The 20836-nt window shown below is 46.2% G+C and overlaps 1 protein-coding gene across 1 annotated transcript; it reads right to left on the bottom strand.

Annotated features, from left to right (window-relative positions):
- Window positions 1–1186: 1186 nt before the first annotated feature.
- LOC145360303 (chymotrypsin-like elastase family member 2A) lies at window positions 1187–20450 on the bottom strand. The gene is made up of 8 exons (XM_080215460.1): window positions 20411–20450; window positions 18338–18426; window positions 17765–17862; window positions 14650–14778; window positions 11344–11480; window positions 5987–6132; window positions 5743–5892; window positions 1187–1277 (listed from the first exon to the last, which is right to left on the bottom strand). Exons 1-8 carry the CDS (start codon window positions 20448–20450, stop codon window positions 1260–1262), a joined length of 807 nt encoding a protein of 268 aa, XP_080071586.1. The 3' UTR covers window positions 1187–1259.
- Window positions 20451–20836: the final 386 nt, after the last annotated feature.

Below are 20836 nucleotides of genomic sequence, written 5' to 3'. Positions count from 1 at the left end.
GGAGAATGTGCAAACTCCACACAGATAGTGACCCAAGCCAGGAATCGAACCCGGGTCCCTGGTGCTATGGGGCAGCAGTGCTAACCACCGTGCTACCCTGCCGCCATTTTTATTAGATAAGAGTATTATATAAGAGCATAAGAAATAGGAGCAGGAGTAGGCCATCTAGCCCTTCGAGCCTGCCCCGCCATTCAATAAGATCATGGCTGATCTGAAGTGGATCAGTTCCACTTTCCCGCTTTCTCCCCATAACCCTTAATTCCCTTGTCTATCAAAAACCTATCTACCCGTGACTTAAATATATTTAGCGAGGTAGCCTCCATCACTTCAACGGGCAGGGAATTCCAGAGGTTCACCACCCTTTGAGTGAAGAAGTTCCTCCTCAACTTGTTCTAAACTGCACCCCCCTTATCTTGAGGCTGTGCCCTCTAGTCCTGCTATCCTTTCTAAGCGGGAAGAATCTCTCTACCTCTACCCTATCCATCCCTTTCATTATCTTATACGTCTTTAAGATCCTCCCGCATCCTTTTATTGGTATACTTTTATTTTCTATTGGTATATCCTTCATTGGATACTTTTAAGGCAGGAGTACGTAGATTCTTGACTATCAAGGGAACGAAACGGGGTAGGGAGAGAGAGTGGAATGAGGCCAAAATCAGATCAGCCATTATCTTACTGAATGCTGAAGCAGCTGGAGGGGCCAAATGGCCTGCTGCTTGTTTGAATGTTCATTTGCTTTAGTGACCTTGTATACGGTACACACTGCCATCGCTGAGCATTGGTGTCGGAGTGAGTGATGATTTAAGCTGATGGATGGGTTGCTTTGTTTGGGATGCTGTTGAACTCCTTGAGTTAAGACAAAGCTGGCCATGACCTGTTTGAACACCAGAACAGACTCAAGGGGCTGAATGGCCTCCTACTGTTCAACGCTTGTTATCTGGTCTCCATGTGGAGAATTGCCACGCTTGTGAAGGTTGCTGACATTGAGGGACCAGACCTCAGCAGCACGCCTCAATTACGAAGGGGGCTTTGCACAGTCTGCTTAGGTTAATAACATTTCTCACCCATACAGTCTCCATTCTGTGAACTCTGTGTATGTCAAAGAGTTCAGAGATCTTGCGAGTCACTGACTATAAATGTAGATCACTTTCAATAAAGAATGACATTGAAAGGCCACACAGCAGCGTTAATTTCAGAAATACATTTATTTTGTGAATTGCATCTGTTTGCAATCATCTGAAGCCTCAGAGTGAATCATTTTAGTTGTTCATCATTTTCTGTAAAGTAATAGAATTGTCATTAGAATGATATTTTTAGAATAATTTATTTATCAAAAGTTCACCCCAATTGTTAGTAATAAATTCACTCAATCATAAAATCCCTACAGTGCAGAAGGAGGCTATTTGGCCCATCGAGCCTGCACTGACAACAACCCTGCCCTACCCTAACCACATAATCCCACGTATTTATCTTGCTAGTTCCCCTGACACTAAGGGGCAATTTAGCGTGGCAGATCTACCTAACCTACACATCTTAAGACACTAAGAGGTGAACTAGCATGGCCAATCCACCTAACCCACACATCTTAGGACACTAAGGGTGAATTAGCATGGCCAATCCACCTAACCTACACATTTTTGGACACTAAGGGGCAATTTAGCACGGGCAATTCACCTCACCTATACCTCTTTGGACTGTGGGAGGAAACCGGAGCACCTGGAGGAAACCCACGCTGACACGGGGAAGACGTGCAAACTTCACACAGACGGTGACCCAAGGCCAAAATTGAACCCGGTTCCCTGGCGCTGTGAGGCAGCAATGCTAACCTCTGTTACCCTTAAATCGAGAGGTGGTACATGCTTTCCTCGGCAGTTATGGATGTGACTGACTTGCAAAATTTAGATTGGAATCTCTGCTCCCATTCTTTTCTCAGACAGCAACAACTGATCTTTTGAATTTCTTCTGTTCAGCTAATCCCTCCTTTTCCTATCCGATTAACATCCCCTTTCACAGCGCACCATCATTCTTTTTGTTATTTAATTCCCTCTTGCCTATCATAGATCTTCTCTTTTGATCTACCTCACTCTTGTCCTTAAGCTTTATCTGCTTAAATGCTGTTACCTCTCTGATGGAAGGTCCTTGACCTGAACTATTAACTCTGTTTCTCTCTCCACAGATGCTGCCTAACCTGCTGGGTGTTTCGATTTTTATTGCAGATTCTCAGCAGCTGCACTATTTTATGTCTGGGCAAATATCTCACTGGAAATAGGATTGGTGCTGGAATGGCCAGGTTATGGGCACATGACCAAATCCTCAAATAACAAGACTATGGGAGCAGAGCAGAGGGGTGGGATTGATTGGATTGCTCTATAGAAATCCAGCATGGACTCAATAGGCCGAATGGCCTCCTTCTGAAACTGTTCTTATATAATGACTCTTAAGAACAAGAATAATCAGTATGTGTTGGGAGAGAGACAGAGTTAACATTTCAGGCTTACGGCCTCCAGAAGAACTTGACATAATTGATGGCCCAAATGGCTAGCAGAAGAAAGAATAGAGACCAGAATTTTCCAGTCTCATACACCCCTGCTACTGCTGCCAGCGAGAACGGAGAATTTGGTGCTCAGCCAAATCCTCATTCACTGCAGCAGGACTGGAGAATCTCAGCCATGGGCGAGGTTAGAAAATTCGGACCATTGTCTCTGCCACGTCTGGATGCGTGATTTTTCTAATGATCTTAATGTTATAATAAGAATACTTGAGATTTTGTAAATGCTGCAAGTGATAAGATACATGATATCCCAGTCCCACTGTTCTAACTGTGGAACCCACCTCACACTAATTTGTCATTGTTAGAATGTTATGATGGGTAATCTATGGACTCCCACTACAAAGCAGCCTGGAGCCTTTTACCAGGAAGCTTCTATAGAGCAGATGTTCACAATGCATCAGAACAACCCCTAACAAGTAAGAATGGCTAACTTGACCTCTAAAGCTTTGTGAGTTTACTATCAAATAAATCGGTTGGACTTGAACCTGGTGTTGTCAGACTTCTATCTTGGGATGGACCCAGAGAGATAGGAATCGTCATCTCAAACTGACACTGGCAATGACTCGAGCTTGCGGGATTTCCCATTTAACAGCAGGGGTTATTGATAGTCTCCTGAAACTTGATCCAAAGATCAAAGCCAAATCACTTTGTGCCCAGTCAGCATGCAGTTGGCATCACATAGGCATAGACACAGGCTGCCTCAATATGATACTAAATTCTATAAATACCCGTGACAAATCTGCTCTGTTTGCAATTCAGCACTGGAGTTGTGTGGGGGTTGAGAGGTGGTGGTGTTGTGGTTATTCACGGCCCACCCACACTCCTGCTGCTACTCCATTCACCCCACAGAGCGGCATCTGGGTGGAATTTTATCTTTCTTTTCACAGATTGTGGCAGCGGGCAGGAAATGTGACATTGAACCACTGGCACTAAAACTGACTTGTCGCTGCCGTATTGTCAGGAACGTAATGCAGAGGGGCAGGTCCCATAACAGGGCCCGCCCTGCCAGCAACTTTGTTTTTTAAAGGTCTGGGTGCTATTTTTAAAGGCCACCCCAGTGCACAGAAGTTAGAATGGAACCACTACCACCCTCCCCACCTACGAAACCCTGGGCACTGACCCCTGGCACTACCTGCCTGGTAAGAAGTCTCACAACAGCAGGTTAAAGTCCAACAGGTTTGTTTGGTAGTAAACGCCACCAGCTTTCGGAACGCTGCCCCTTCGTCAGGTGAGTGGAGAGAGCTCTGATCGCAAACTCACCTGACGAAGGAGCAGCGCTCTGAAAGCTAGTGGCGTTTGCTACCAAGTAAACCTGTTGGACTTTAACCTGGTGTTGTGAGGCATCTTACTGTGTTTACCCCAGTTCAACACTGGCATCTCCACATCATGACTACCTGCCTGAGCATGGCAATCTCTTCCCTGAGCGATGCACCCATTCTGAGCCCCTCTGGGAGGTCTGCCCACCAAAGGCGTGCCATGGGAAACAAGAGATAATTCACTCAGCATACCCTCACACCAACATGAATGGGTTATCTAACGGGGTGGGGGGGGGGGTGGAGGTTGATCAGGTGTAGAGACCTGATTGTCAGATTCAAGCTTAAGGAGCTTTTGAATAAGGAGCACATGAATATGGAAGGAATTAAGGGAGTCTAAAGCTAGAGAGCATGGGTTCAAGGTGAGAGGGGGAGAGAAACAAAAGGGTCCTGAGGGGCAATTTTTTCACATAGAGGGTGGTGAGTGTCTGGAACAAGCTGCCAGAGGTAGTAGTAGAAGTGGGTACAATTTTATCTTTTAAAAAGCATTTAGATAGATACATGGGTATGATGGGTATAGAGGGTTTTGGGCAAATGTGGGCAATTGGGATTAGCTTAGGGGTTTTAAAAAAAATAAGGGCAGCATGGACAAATTGGGCCGAATGGCCTGTTTCCATGCTGTAAACCTCGATGACTCTAAAGGAATATGGAGCAAAGACAGACAGAAAGAATTAGTTTAATTTAGCGTCATGTTCAGCACAACATTGTGGGAAAATTAGTTTAATTTGGCACAACATCGTTGGCCGAAGGGCCTGTCCCTGTGCTGTACTGTCCTGCGTTCAATGTTTATTATAATTGTGTTCCCAACATTGAGTGTCGGGATTGATGTCATGTCACTGGCAGGGGACAATCACGGCGTGACTTCCCATTAACGTAAAACGCAATTAGGGCCTCTCGTAAGATCTTCCTCTCCTGTCACCAAACCCAGCCAGGAAGAATGGGAGCTGATCCTGGTTACTGGTTTTCCTGACCACACGGTCAAGGGAAACAATGGCACAGTGGTTAGCACTGCTGCCTTACAGTGCCAAGGTCCCCGGTTCAATTCTGGCCTCGGGTCACTGTCTGTGTGGAGTTTGCACATTCTCCCTGTGTCTGCATGTGTTTCCCTCAATTGCTCTGGTTTCCTCCCACAGTCCAAAGATGTGCCAGTTAGGTGGATTGGCCATAGTGAATTGCCCCTTAGTCTCAGAGGGATTAGCAAGGTGGACAAGTGCAATTACGGGGATAGGGCCTCGGTGGGCCCGTGCAGACTTGATGGGCCAAGTAGCCTCCTTCTGCACTCTCGGAGATTCTTCTATGACCTTGGTCATTACAATGTTCCTCTGTAGCTTCCAGCCCTCAGCAACTTTCATTTATATAGCGCCGTTAATGGAGCAACATTGCACTTGGTAAGTTTGTTCTAAGATGAAATGAGACATGGAGGAATGTAAAGTTATTTACTGGGATAGGTGACTAAAAACTTGGTCAATGAGGTAGGCCTTTTATAGGGAGTGATTTGAAGGAAGAGAGGGAGATTAATGGAAAGGTTCAGGGCGGGAGTTCCAGAGGTTAGGTCTTTGGCAGCTGAAGATACAACCACCAGTGGTGGAAATGGTGGCTAGCCAAGAGATCAGAATTGGAGGAAGAGGAAGGTCTTGGAACCTCATAGGACATAGAGGAGATTACAGAGATTTGGGGGTGCAGGATTTTGGGGGAAGGAAAAGTGACGAAGAGGGGCTGGATTTAAACACAGGGATAGGATTTGTAAAATTGAGACTTTGTGAGCTTCTCAAAAGCAATGTAAAACAGATGGGTTTGACAGGAGTGGTGGGGTTCAGCAATACGAAGAGATAGTAATATTCGTGACTTCAGTAATCATCATTATTTCTGGCTAGGTACCTCAGAAATCCAATCATTGTAGGCAGACACGCGGGTGAAGACTGTTGGCTTCTTCTTGTGGCTGCAGAAACTGGACCCAAAGCTGACGATACCGTGCACTTTCCAGATACCGTCAGGGTGCTGGCAGTTCAGGGGTCCGCCAGAATCTCCCTGAGTGGAGAGCAGAAACAGGGGTTAGTTGCCATGGAGACGCAGAAGGTCTCAAATGACACAATCTGTGAGCAGTTTGCATTGGTCGACTAACATTGCATCCTGAGACAACTCCATCGCCACCAGCGCACACCATCGACTGCTTGACTATCGATCCCCACCAATCAGGCTTGGAGCAAATGGCATGATCAACGACGGGTAGAAGGGCTTGTTGTAGGACGTCAGAGACAGTACCGCCAGCTGAAAGGGAACAAACCCAATTGTTACAGAGAAGTGCAGGTGAGAATTGGACAATAATTTTCTAGTTGCTACTCAAAAGGCCTATGTGTTGAGTTCCCCATTCACGTTCTCCCAGATCCAAGGATTTGGACACACCTGATATTGGGATGAGGATCTCATAATTACGTTAAATGACATTTTTGGTCAATTCACCTCAGGGAGGTGCTAGGGTCAGTCAGAGTTTGCCAATCTCAGCGTGGGTGATAGAGGAACGTAGAACATTACAGCGCAGTACAGGCCCTTCGGCCTTCAATGTTGCGCCGACCAGTGAAACCAAGCTAATGACCCTCTAACCTAAACTATTCCAATATTATCCATATGCCTATCCAATGACCATTAGAACGCCCTTAAAGTTGGCGAGTCCACAACTGCTGCAGGCAGGGCATTCCACACCCTTACTACCCTCTGAGTAAAGAACCTACCTCTGACATCCATCCTATAATTATCACCCCTCAATTTAAAGCTATGTCCCCTCGTGTTAGCCATCACCATCCGAGGAAAAAGGCTCACACTGTCCACCCTACCTAATCCTCTGATCATCTTGTGTGCCTCAATTAGGTCACCTCTTAACCTTCTCTCTAACGAAAACAGCCTCAAGTCCCTCAGCCTTTCCTCATAAGACCTTCAACTGGCTTCTGCCTTCTCAGATTGGGGAAAGGGGAGAGAAACGGTCGCTTTGGACCACTCTCCAATCCAACCTACCGGTTAAAAAAAGCATCGGTGTGGACATCACATGAAGGCCTGGTCATGGTGCCCCACACCACCCCGCTCAGCCTGCCAAAGCTCGGCAAATAGGATCACCCATAACTTGTGTGTGTTTCTCAAGGGTGACCAATAATCCAACAAGAGATACAGAGTAAACAAACAACAGTGAAGACTGAGAGTAATGAGGAATAATAGACTGAAGGATGCGAGTGGAATAAAAATTGTGCAGATATGTTGGAAAAACAGTTCAGCCAGATTATTGTCCAGGCGCTGAAAGTTCCTGCTGCTCTCTCCAGAGTACTGGGATTTATTGTACCACCAACTGAAACTTTGGAGACGTGTCTGTGAGGGCACATGTAACAGACATGGCATCCCCCCAAAACCTCTGTCATCTCCTCCAGTCCTACAAAGTTCTAACATCTGTGTCTAATGTCTGTGGGAGTTTGCACATTCTCCCCATGCTTGCGTGGGTTTTCTGCGGGCACCCCGGTTTCCTCCCACGTCCCAAAAACGTGCTTTTTAGGCTGATTGGTGTCAATAAATTGTCCCTTAATTGGTTCTCCCTTAATCCGGCGTACATACAATCCCCTAAATTTCCACCCCCTTTATTGTGGAGTTCCACTAGAGGTAGACAAAAACATCGACGAGCGACGTAAGACTCAAATAAGGCACTCACTGAGTGTGTTAAAATGGGCGGCACGGGCTTGTAGGGCTGAAGGGCCTGTTTCCTGTGCTGTGCTGTTCTTTGTTCTCTTTTTGTTTTTATATCTGTGTGTGATTCCCGAACTCTTGTATGGGATTGAATTATACTGGCCCCCAGGTTTGAAGAAAGGATGGCAAGGCAGCTGGTAAAATAGCAGGGAGCCACTCTGGGGTGGTTCCCCAATGTTTGAACAAAGAGAACAAAGAAAATTGTAGCACGGGAACAGGCCCTTTGGTTCCCTAAGCCTGCGCCGACCATGCTGCCTGCTTGAATTAAAACCTCCTGTGGATGATATCGCTTTATTCTCATCCTATTCATGTATTTGTCCAGGCGCCCCTTAAAACTTACTCGTTGTCCTGCTGACAGGGGATGGTTCCCAGCAGAGAACAGGAGGTGGGCAGTCAAGTTGCATAATTAAGACCCCAATTAGGGGCAATTCATGAAGGCCGCTGGCACCTTGCTCATAGGAGGGTGCTGTGTGGGGAAATCACAGCTTCACGGGGGTTCCATTGTCCATGAGGGGCTGGAGAGGCAGCCCTTGGATCTTCCTGTTGCCTCTTGAAGCTGATTCCTGGGGTGGCGAGTTTGGGTTAGGATGGTAATCGTTGGAGTTTAGAAGAGTTGGACAGGATCGCATAGAAACTTATAAAATTCTAACAGGGTTAGACAGGGTAGATTCAGAAAGAATGATGGTGGGGGAGTCCAGAACCAGTGGTCATTGTTTGAAGATAAGGGGTAAATCTTTTCGAACTGAGATCAGGAGAAATGTCTTCACCCAGAGGGTGGTGAATGTGCGGAATTCACTAGCATAGAAAGTTGTCGAGGCCAAAACCTTAACCTGGTGTGTGAGACTTCTTACTATGCCCACCCCAGTCCAACGCCGGCATCTTCACATCATAACACAGATTGTGACATGCCCGGGTTAGGGGGTTATTGCCCGTGAGAAAAAGCTGATATTGTGAAGGCTGAACCTAACTGTATAAGACTTGGTCGCTTTGACATAGGAGGCAAGGAGTCTCGTGTTGAGGCAACTTGTTTGCAGCCGGAGAGTGATTGGCCAGTGATTTCGAGAAGAAATTCGGCCTAACTCTTGGGGCTAAAGGGATCAGGGGATGGGGGGGTCAGGGTGATCAGGCTATTGAATTCAATGATCAGCCATGATCATAATGAATGGTAGGGTGGGCTCGAAGGACTGAATAGCCTACTCCTGTTCCTAATTTCTATATTTATATGATCTCCAAAGCCCCCTGAATGTTTAATTTTCGATGTATTTATGTGGAGGTGCCTGCCTTGTCAATGCCGTCTTTTCCACTGTGGAGGTTTCGGACCTGCCAGATCTCTGGTCCAGCAGATCAACAGTCCTCCCACTGTCCTTAATTGGATGGGAGACCCAGAGGTGACCATTTAGAAGATCCCACTGGCAAGTACGGACCAGGGACCCCCTATTTGGCCCTGCCATCGAGGTCCCAAAGCCCATGGGAAAATTGGGCCCATTAAGTCATTGGATCAAAGCAAATTACTGCGGATGGTGCAATCTGAAACCAAAAGAGAAAATGCTGGAAAATCTCAGCGGGTCTGGCAAGGAGAGAGAAAAGTAATGAAGTCATTGTCACATTTCCCAGACTATACTAATGTGTATTTAGATATTGGGCTGTGTGAGTTAACTCCAAATGTCAGAGACACGGGGGCATGTCCTGGGAGTGACTAATGCCACTGAACACAGGAGAAAATCTGACATCCGTAACACAAATCTGACATCCGTAACACAATTCATCTCAAACGGGAATGGAAGTGAAGCACATTGATTACATCAGCTTTCTATGTTCAAGGCCTTTCGATAGGTCCCCATATACCATGAGGTAAGTTATTTATGTTCTCTGATTGATCACTCTTAAGGCCCCGTTAATGTCTAAGTAACATAATAAGGATCATTGTTATGAGATGGAATGAGTGTAGGATTAAAAATAATCTCTTAAAATATGGTATCGTTACATGCCAGAATTCCAATAAAATGTGTCCAACACCCCCACCTCTTGTTCATTAGGCTCTCTCTTTTTTCCCAGCAATCATAGCTGTACAATCACTGGCCAATCACTCTCCAGCTGCAAACAAGTTGCCTCAACATGAGACTCCTTGTCTCCTGTGCCAAAGCAATCAAGTCTTATACAGTTAGGTTCAGTCCTCGCAGTATCAGCTTTTTTCTCATGAGCAATAATCCCCCAACCCGGACATGTCATGATCTGGGGATGCCGGCATTGGACTGGAGAGGGCACACAGTCAGAAGTCTCACAGCACTAGGTTAAAGTCCAACAGGTTTACACGAGCTTTGGGAGCGCTGCTCCTTCATCACTCACCTGAGGAAGAAGCAAGTCTCTGAAAGCTCGTGATTCCAAATAAGCCTGTTGGACTTTAACCTGGTGTTGTGAAACTTCTTACTATGATCTGTGTAAGTTACTTCATGGATCATAACGATTGAGTCAAAATTCCCATTAATTTGTATATATCCCAAGTTGTTGATTAGTGTGCTGATTTAGGGTTTATTCACCAATGCGGCAACAAGGCTTGTAACACCCTTTTGAAACTGCGGATCCACAAAATTCAAACTGTGTTTTTGGCTTCTTTCAAAACTTATTTTTTTATGTTCGCTTTTCTCCTTCGCTTCCTTTGTAAGCCTCTTTCTTTAGTTTCATTGTTACCTTTATTTTTTTCTTCTTCCATGGTGTGTTATCATTGACTAGTTTATTTTCACCTTTCAGTCAGATATATTTCATATCCTCTTTGTAAATAGACTGCTTCTTTGTGTTTTGATGTAAATTATACCCTGTTCAACTGTTTAAGTCCTGCTTGCTTCCAATTTGTTGAATGGCACAATGGTGTCAGCAAAACTCTTGTGTTACAGTTCACCATACTTGAAACATAGAATCCCTGCAGTGCAGAAGGAGGCTATTCAGCCCATCGAGACTGCACCAACAACAATCCCACCCAGACCCTATCCCCGTACCATAAACCCACGTGTTTACCCCGCTAATCCCCTTGACACGAAGGGGCAATTTAGCTTGGCCAATCTGCCAAACCCGCATGTAGAATCATAGAATCCTGCAGTGCAGAAGGAGTCCATTAGGTCTGCACCAGCAACTATCCCACCCAAGCCCTACCCCAGTAACCCCTCACATTTTATCTTACTAATCCCCCTGACATTAAAAGGCAATTCAGCATGGCCAATCCACCTAACCCGCACATCTTTGGACTGTGGGAGGAAAACGGAGCACTCGAAGGAAACCCACGCAGACACAGGGAGATTGTGCGGACTCCACACAGACAGTGACCCAGGTCCCTGCACACAGACAGTGACCAAGCTGGGAATTGAACCCAGGTTCCTAGCGCTGTGAAGCAGCAGTGCTAACCACTGTGCCACCATGCCACCCAATGGCTTCAAAATGAAACCCTCAAGTTGATTTATTGATGCAATCGGATGAGGTGCTAAGAATAACCGGGTGTAAGTTTAACGCAGTTGTCCCTGGGGAATTGGCTAACATTTGCAGTGTAGCAGTTGGAGGATAAGAATTGAAATCAGTGGAACAGATCTACAAACTAGTAGGAAAACTAGTGAACTAACATTAAAAGTGCAAACAGCAGGGTGTGGCCTCGGCTTTGTCAGATTGCCAAGATTTGTGAGACGCACGGGGCCTTAGATGAGATTATTGTGCTCTAATGCTGTGAAGCAGTGCCTCGTTAAATAGCTCTTTATATCTTGATTCACTCACCTTTCAGAAGGCCCCAACCGGTGATATAACAACTGAAGTTATTGGGGAGAAGCGTGCCTGGGGCAGGGATACAACCCAACTCAATTTTGTCATCCAAAACCACTGGTGCTGTAAGCTTGACGAGAGCAATGTCATATCTGGGAAGAGAAAGAGAAAAGGGCATTGAGCATCAACAGTTGTGGAGAGGAGTGTACAGATGGAGTGAGCTTTTTATCAATGGTGTGAACTCTGAGGGGTCTGACTGACTTTTCACATCCTAGTTTGTTCCCAATTAATTTAGTGATGTGATTATTTGTGTTTCATTGAGATGTATAGCACACGAGGGGGGACGTTCGACCCATCATATCTGTGCTAGCTCTTTGGAAGATTTCACGCCCCTACTTTTGCTGTAGAATCCAACTGAATCCCTACAGTGCAGAAAGGGGCTATTCGGCCCATCCAGTCTGCACTGACCCTCCAAAAGAGCATCCTACCTAGGTCCAATCCCCCACCCTTTCCCTATAATCCTACACATTGATCATGGCCAACCCACCTAATCTGCATATCTTGGGACTTGGGATGAAGTCAGAGCAACTGGAGGAAACCCACGCAGACACTGGGAGAACGTGCAGACTCCACACAGGCAGTGACCCGAGGCCGGAATTGAACCCGGGTCCTGGTGCTGTGAGGCAGGAGTGCTAACTACTGTGCCACCATCTTGTCCCTTTCCTCTACATAGCCTTAGAACGTATCCTCCTTCAAACCTATCAAGTAACAATTTTTCCTGCCACTTTGAGAGACCTGCTGTATGGAGACATTTGGCCCTCTCTTTTCCTGCATACCCATCAAAGCCGTATCATTCAGTCTGCACTATAACAGCTCCACTACCCCAAACTGTTGTCAGCACTAACAATCCACCAGCACCCTGCTCCAGCATCATCTCTCCAACTCCATTCCATCCAACCTCTCCTGTTCACCTGTAAAATTCAAAAATTTCTGACCAAGAACCTGCATCTACAAACCACACCTGACATCAAAGCCGGTTTGTAAAGCTATGGGAAAATATAAGTACATGCCCGAGATCCAAACTACTCCATCTTTCCTGATAGGCATAACCTCAGTTCTGCCATAATTCTTGCAAATCCTCCTAAAAATGCTCCTAATGATTATCCTTGTTGAACATCAGTGCCCACCATTTACAAATTTCACCTTTAATGCCTGTGCTCTTTTATAATCAGCTTCCCATCCATTGTGCAATTTGCCTCCTGACAGATTCTGACTTTACTCATGGGTTTACTGCACGATTTTTAAAAATCCAAATATATTACATCTACTACATTACCTTTGTCCACCCTTTCTGTTACTGCTATGGAGGATTTTATTAAGTTTGTCAAACATCACCTTCTCTTTTGGAATCCTTACCAACTGCTCTTTACTATATTTTTAGCTGAGGGAGAAATTAGCGTGGCCAAAGCACGTAACCAGCACATTTTTCAGACTGTGGGAGGAAACCAGAGCATCCAGAGGAAACCCGCGCAGACACAGGGAAGAACGTGCAGACTACACACCAACAGTGACTCAAACCGGGAATCGAACCCGGATCCCTGGTGCTGGGAGGCAGCAGTGCTAACTACTGTGCCACTGTGCTGTTCCAATAGAGACACAGAGATTGCAGACATGTCAGAGGCTCAGGGGGTGGAGTGTGCACACAATTGTCAAGGCTTCATTGAATGCACTGAGCTGTTGCTCAGTGTCTTAAGGGGGTAAGCTAAATTGGACGAGAACTCGAGGAGGTAGAGAAGGGTCATCTGCTTAGTGCATCTGACTAAGGATAGCTGCAAACGTCTGAGCGTGTGGCAGGTTCTACCATCAATGAGAATAAGGACATCCGTGAATCTTCCTCCTCCTGTTTTTTCACCCCCAAGGCATCACAATATGTTAGTTTTTCTTGTGCTGTGTATCAGCAGAATGCATCATTGTTTCTTTTCATATTCCTTGCTAAATGTGTTTCTTTTGGCTTCTTTCCTAACCTATTCACATTACTTTTATTATCCTTTCCTTTATTGTCTATGTACTTAGTTTCAATATCTTCTGTTTCAATATTGTCCCTACTTGTTTATTCATTCATGGTGCTCTATGACTGACTAGTTTGTTCCTGATTTTAGTGGGATGTATTTCTCTTAAGACTCTGTGAATAGGCTTTGTTTGCTTTGCTTTTTGTTTCATTTAGTAAGATTCACTTATTGGACCTTCAGTCCTCTTGCCATCAATTCACTGACTAGCATCCCAACGTCAATAGATATTCCACAAGATGTCAGTGTAAAATCCTATGGCACAGTTAACAATATTTATGACCTAAATTAGCACTCTGTTTTACAGATGAGGCCAAACATCTATCAGGAACAATGGGGTGTGGCACTAAATGGACACAATTTTGGTTCCTAAGCATAGATCTCCCAGCCAATGCCAAAGTTATAACACCTTCACCTTGAGTTGGCTGATTTTTGCAGAGTAGTGGTTGGATTAAACATTAGACCACCCTGCTCCTCATATAGAAGAGGGGAAAGAAATTCATTGAATTATAGAAGGAGGCCATTGAGTCTGCAGCGACAACAATCCCATCCAAAACCTATCCCCGCAACCCTATATATTTACCCTGCTGATCCCCTTGTCACAAAGGGGCAATTTACCATAGCCAATCAACCTAACCTGCAAACATCTTTGGAATGTGGGAGGAAACCGGAGGGCCCGGAGAAAACCCATGCAGACGTGCAAACTCCACACAGTCAGTGAGCCGAGGTTGGAATTGAACCCCGGTCTCTGGTGCTGCGAGACGGCAGTGCTTACCATTGTGTCACTCAGCCAGGATCCTCACTCTGGATCACTGCTGGAAAGTTAATTGTTGTGGCGGGGGGGGGGGGGGGGGGGGGGGGGGTGGTGGTGGTGGTGGGGGTGGGGGGGGGGTGGGTGGGGTGGGGTGGGGGGGGTGGGGTGGGGTGGGGGGGGTGGGTGGGGTGGGGGGGGTGGGGGGGGTAGGGGGGGTGGGGGGGGGTAGGGGGGGTGGGGGGGGGTAGGGGGGGGTGGGTGGGGGGGGTGTGGGGTGGGGATGGGGGGTGGGTGGGGGGGGGTGTGGGGTGGGGGTTGGGGGGGGGGGAGCAGGGAGGTGGTGGCCCTGGAATCTACCTTAGCTGAAGTGCCCTCCAAAGTAAGAAAAAAAATGAAATACTCACCCTGTCTAAGTGCAAATCTGAAATGTGGCCAGCTTTGCAGTTTTGTAAGGAGAGGGAGAAACCTTTCATTGAATCCAGTTTTCTTTTTTATACTAACCCATTGGCAGCAAAGATCATGCTGAACTTCTCATGGCGGATGGTCTTCTCAACGTCAGCGAAGAAGGACCCCGGTTCATCAGCTGTAAGGACTTGCTTGCCGAGTGCCACTCTGTAGGTGTTCTTCTTGCTGTTAGTGAAACCAAAGATTGTTAAAATAGTGAAAGGCTTCAGAACGTGTCATAGAAACCCACACACTTGTTAACTGACTTCAAGTAGGGAGAGGATGGGGCTGTAGGTTAGATACCATCTTTCAAACCAGGAATGAACATGGAACATGTGAAACAGGAGCTGGGGTAGACCGTTTGTCCTTTTGAGTCTGCTTTACCATTCAAATAGGTCATGGCTGACCTCCTGTCCCAACTCCATCTTCCTGCTCTATATATCCCTTAATTATCCTTGTACTCAAAACTCTATCAGATATTGGTCACCTTTTCTAAGGAACGATGTAAAATACATTGGAAGCAGTTCAGAGAAGGTTTGCCAGACTAATGCTAGGAATGGGTGTGTTGTCTCATGAGGAAAGGTTGGACAAGTTAAGCTTTGCATCCAATGGAGTTCAGAAGAATAAGAGGCAACTTGATTGAAACACATAAGATCCTGAGGGATCTTGAAAGGGTGGATGTGGAGAGGATCATTGAGGCCCTACAGTGCAGAAGGAGGCCACTCAGCCCAGCATCGACAACAATCCCACCCAGACCCTATCCCTGCTAATCCATCACACCCTGGAACACTAAGGGGCAATTTAGCATGTCCTTTGGAGGAAACTGGAGGAAACATCATGTGGACGTGAGGAGAATGTGCAAACTCCACACATACAGTGACCCAAGTTGGGAATCGAACCCACATCCCTGGAACTTGTGAGGCAGCAGTACTAACCACTGTGCCACTCCAGAATGTTTCCTCTTGTGGGAGAATTTGGTACTAGGGGCCATTGTTTCAAAATAAGAGGTCATTTAAAATGGAGATGAAGTGTAATTCTTTCCCATGAATCTTTGTAGCTCTCGTTCTGGAAGCAGAGACTTTGAATGTTTTCAAGACATAGCTGGATAAATTCTTGTTAAGCAAGGGAGTGAAAGGTTATCGGGGTTAGGGGGAAATGCAAATTTGAGGGGCGGGATTTACAGTGCAACCCTCACACATTTCGTGGTTGCAGGAATTGGCTCACCATTGGCCGGCAGTGGGATCATCTGATCCCGCCACTGTCAATGGGATTTCCTGTTGAACAAACCCCTCACAGCTGTGAAACCCACAGAGGGGGAGTGGTGTTGACCGGACTGGAAGATCCTGCCGGCATGAACAGCTGGAAACTTTTAGCAGAGATTACTTCCAGATCAGCTATGACCTTGTTAGGTGGCAGTAGAGGCTTAAGGGGCCGAATGGTCTACTGTTGCTCCGTGTTCACATGTTTGAGTTCTACCTTGACTGTACTCAATGATTGAACAACTACAGCAGCCCAGGGTCGAGAAATTTGGAGCCTCCAAATGTTTGAGTGAAAAAATTTCCCCTCATCAGTTTAAATGGCCAACTCTTTATTCTGAAAGAGTCGCCCCATGATTCAGATTCAATGGAAACAATGACTCAGCATCTACCATGTCAAACCCCTCAAGAATTCTATATATTTCAATTTGTTTACCTTTCAGCCTTGTAAACACCATGGAATACAGGCCTGGTCTACTCAATTTCTCCTCATCAGACAATCTCCTCATCCACAAAACCTAGTTTAGTGAGCCTCCTTCTAAAGTGAGTATGTCCTTCCTTAAATATGGAATGAAATATTTCAGTCCAGTCTGATGAGGTGAAGGCTTCCACTGGTAACTGGAATTGTGGCTGGGAGAAAGATGGGACTTACGACTGAGACAGAGGGTGGAATTTTCCTGTCCTTCCCGCCGGCAGGATCTTCCTGTCCTGCTGAAAGTTGACCCCCACCGTGGGTTCCCCAGCAGCAGGGAGGGCGGACCATGCCAAGCACTACAGACTTTGGCAGGACTGGAAGTTCCAGTCAATGGCTAATGGCAAGTCACCACAGTTGGTGGTGGGGGGAGGGGAGGGGAGGGGAGCGGGGCGGAGGGTTGAAATTTTGGCTGGAGGGTGCGGCACTAAGAATGGGATATGGGCTCAACCTGAAATTGTTTATCTGGGATATGTTACAGGGATTGTCCATTGCAGATCTAATGTAAAGCAAGTGTGGTCCTTCTCAACCAGTTGCTGAAGCTTGATGAACTCGGGGCATCACGGTGGCACTGTGATTGGCACCGCTGTCTCACGGTGTCAGAGACTGCACATTCTCCCTCGTGTCTGCGTGGGTTTCCTCCGGGTCTCTGGTTTCTTCCCACAGTTAAAAATGTGTAGATGGATTATCCATGGGAAAGGTGTGGGGTTATTGGGATAGGGTGGCGGAGAGGGCCTGGGTAAGATGTTCTGCTGGAGAGTCGGTGCATACTCAATGGGCCAAATGGCCTCTTCTGCATTGTAAGATTCTACGATCTGGAGGTATTACTCAGGCAGAATGGCAATGGCAAAAAAATGCAAAGTGTTGCAACAGGTAGAGTTGGGTGACATTGTTGGATCAGACTAGGAGAGCTTTATAAGGCCATAAGATCGTAGGACAGAGGAGCAGAATTAGGCCATTCGGCCCATCGAGTCTACTCCACCATTCAATCATGGCTGATATTTTTCTTATCCCCATTCTCCTGCCTTTACTCCATAACCCCTGCTCTCCTTATTAATCGAGAACCTATCCATCTCTGTCTTAAAGACACTCAATGACTTGGGCTCCACAACCTTCTGCAGCAAAGAGTTCCGCAGAATCACCATTCTCTGGCTGAAGAAATTCCTCCTCATCTCTGTTTTAAAGGATCGCCCCTTTAGCCTAAGGTTGTGCCGTCTGGTTCTAGTTTTTTCGTACTAGTGGAAATATCCTCTCCACGTCCACTCTATCCAGGCCTCGCAGTATCCTGTAAGTCGTGTATGGTATATGTGCTGCTGATGCAGTACTTGATGCAGCCTACAGTGGGAAAATATCACAACAATCCCATCCCTGACTTTAAATGATACCAATTTCACGAAAAGATAAATTGTATTAATATTCATTTTTAAATAAACCAGTGACTTACCTAATGCAATGTGCAGCTGTCATAACCCAACTCGGATCAATCAATGTTCCCCCGCAAGTGTGAAACCAGTTACCATGCCTCGCAACTTGGAGAGAGATCTGCAAGAAATTCAGATGTTTAGCTTCAAAAACAATGGAGGGGATTTTTCCGGTCGCACTCGTCCCAAAGCCGGAAATTCCTGCCCGGGATCGGTGGACCTTTGCGTTGTCCGCTGGGTTTTCTGTCCCTCCTGCTACGATCCCTGTAGTGGACAAGATGGGAAAATTCCATCCAATATTCTAGCAGAGAAATGTTGCTTCAAGTTGGTTAACCCTGAGGCCATCCATAAGGCCAAAAGGTGTAGGAGGAGAAGTAGGCCATTCAGCCCGTCGAGTCTGTTCTGCTATTCAATGAGATCATGACTGATCTGGTGTGATCATCCTAAACCTTCCCGCCTTATCCCTATCACCCTCAGTTCTGACCCCCCTCCCCACCCCTCCCACCTGCCATTTATTATTCAGCCCACATTGTTTACTATTTGGAATATTAAAGGCTTTAAATGTGAAGACAGTTTGGCATTAAGAGTCTACGTACTTGCCATGGCCAGCTGTTCGGTCTTGCATCTACACCTCCTACAACCCTGGAGAGTATAGGTTGGTAGGTAGGGGACCCACAACCGTAGACTGGAAAACAAAACAATACTTCAAATACTTCACATTTCTAACATTGCCCCAGTTCTTCTCTTTTTATCTTCATAAAAGCGGTGGCACAGTGGTTCGCACTGCTGCCTCACAGTCTCAGGTGACTGTGTGGAGTTTGCACATTCTTCCCGTGTCTGCAGGGGCTTCCTCCAGGGCCTCCGGTTTCCTCCCACACTTAGGTGGATTGGCCTTACTAAATTGCCCCTTAGTGTCAGGGGCTTAGAAGGGAAAATATCTGGGGTTATGGAGGATAGAATTGTGGTCAATGCAGCAGCGATGGGCCGTATGGTCTTCTTCTGCATTGCAGGGATTCTAAACCCTATTAGTGCAGAAGGAGGCCATTCAGCCCATCGAGTCCACACCAAAACAATCCCACCAGGCCCTATACCCAAAAACCCACATATTTACCCTGCCAATCCCTCTAACATACACATCCCCGGACACTAAGGGGCAATTTAGCATAACCAATCAACCTAACGTGCACACCTTTGGAGTGTGGGAGGGAACTGGAGCACTCGGAGGAAACCCATGCAGACATGGGAAGAACGTGCAAACTCCACACAGACAGTGACCCAAGCCGGGCGTCGAACCCAGGTCGCTGGCACTGTGAGGCAGCTAATCACTGTGCCACTGTGTCATCTTGTACAAGGGTACTGAGATGCAATCTAGCACCCAAGCTGGTCAAGCGCAACCCAGTTTCAAACCAACCAGCCCACTGTGATTCAATGCCATAATGAATAGTGTATTTACCCATTAAGTCATTGGGATAAATGTGTCAGGCATGATTTTTGTAACAACAAACAGGGTTATTTTTAAAGAAAGTGGTCTATCAGACCCATAATTAACTTTTGAAACTGTTTGTCCATCTCTACGAAAACTGTAGGGGATCTGGTTTAGAAATTAGACAGCTGGCATTTAAGATTGAGAGGAGAAGAATATTTTTTCGTCTCAGAGGGTTATTAGTCTGTGGAAATCTCTTCCCCACAAAGCAGTGGTAGCCTTGTCACTGGATATATTTAAGGCTGAGTTAGATAGAGTTTTGATCAAAAAGGGGCTCAAGGGTCATAGAGGGCAGGCAACAAGGTGGGTTTATGGGGGGCAGGCAGAGAAATACAGTACGATCGAGTAGCCGTGATCTTATGGGTTGGCATAACAGGTTCAAGGGGCCGAATGGCCTACATCTGTTCCTACTTCTGGTGTTCTCATGTTATTTTCGTTGATAGTTTGTGATGATACCTGAGCTAACTTGGTCTTTTACACTTTGATGTGTTTGTTGAAGCTGAGGTATGGTGGTTCATTCTCCTTCCCAATTGCTGCCATTGGCAATAGGAACTGCTAAAGAGCTATCCATAAGGCCATAAGATATAGAAGCAGAATTAGACCATTCAGCCCCTTGAACCTGCTCCACCACTCGATCATGGCTGATAAGCCTCTCAACCCCATTCTCATGCCTTTTTGCTGTAATCTTTGATCCCCTTACCCATCAAGAACGTATCTATCTCTGTCTTAAGTACACTCAATGACCTGGCCTCCACAGCCTTCTGTGGCAATGAATTCTACAGATTCACCACCCTCTGGCTGAAGAAATTCCTCCTCATCTCTGTTCTAAAGGATCGTCCCTTTATTCTGAGGCTGTACCCTCGGATCCTAATCTCACCTACTAATGGAAACATCTTCCCCACGCACACCCTATCCAGGCCTTTCAGTATTCTGTAAGTTTCAATGAGATCCCCCCTCATCCTTCTAGACTCCATTGAGCACAGACCCAGAGTGCTCAAACACTCCTCTTACATAAAACCTTTCATTCCGGGGATCATTCTCTTGAATCTTCTCTGGATCCTCTCCAAGGCCAGCACATCCTTCCTCAGATACAGGATCATGTCCATTTCCTGCTGTATTTAAAGGAATCCTTCAAATCTGAGGAAGAGGAAGAGAAAAAAGCTGAAGGAATGAATTAGGAGCTTACCGGTTGCGACAAGAAAAGCGGCCAAGACAAAACGTATCATGTTTGTAGATGTCTGCGGTCGCTGTACGCATTCTAGTGACTTTATTTATACCTGAAGAGAAGTTATCTCTTCAGCATGTGACAACCCTTTCAACCTTAATTGTGGGAAATAAGAGCTTGTGTCCTTGTAAAATATCTATTGATTTGGCAATTTTTCTCCTTTATCTTCAACAAGATCTGGTGTCGGTACAGTCACAGAATTCCCATGGCTTTGAAGGCAAAAAACATGAAGAACGACTAATGGATAGCTGCCAGTAGCCATGAAATGCGCCCCAGTGGGATTCAACATCTTCGACAGAAGAGAAGGAAACAGAGATGCTTGAAGTCAAGATCTGTTTCTTACGACAGGGCTTTTCTTTCCCCATTCCTGTGATGTGTGTGTTCTAT

Source organism: Carcharhinus amblyrhynchos, chromosome 30, assembly GCF_965287045.1.
Source record: "Carcharhinus amblyrhynchos chromosome 30, sCarAmb.v2.hapA, whole genome shotgun sequence".
NCBI lineage: Eukaryota > Metazoa > Chordata > Chondrichthyes > Carcharhiniformes > Carcharhinidae > Carcharhinus > Carcharhinus amblyrhynchos.
Note: the sequence above shows the minus strand (reverse complement) of the source record. Positions and strands in the feature narration are given on the sequence as shown.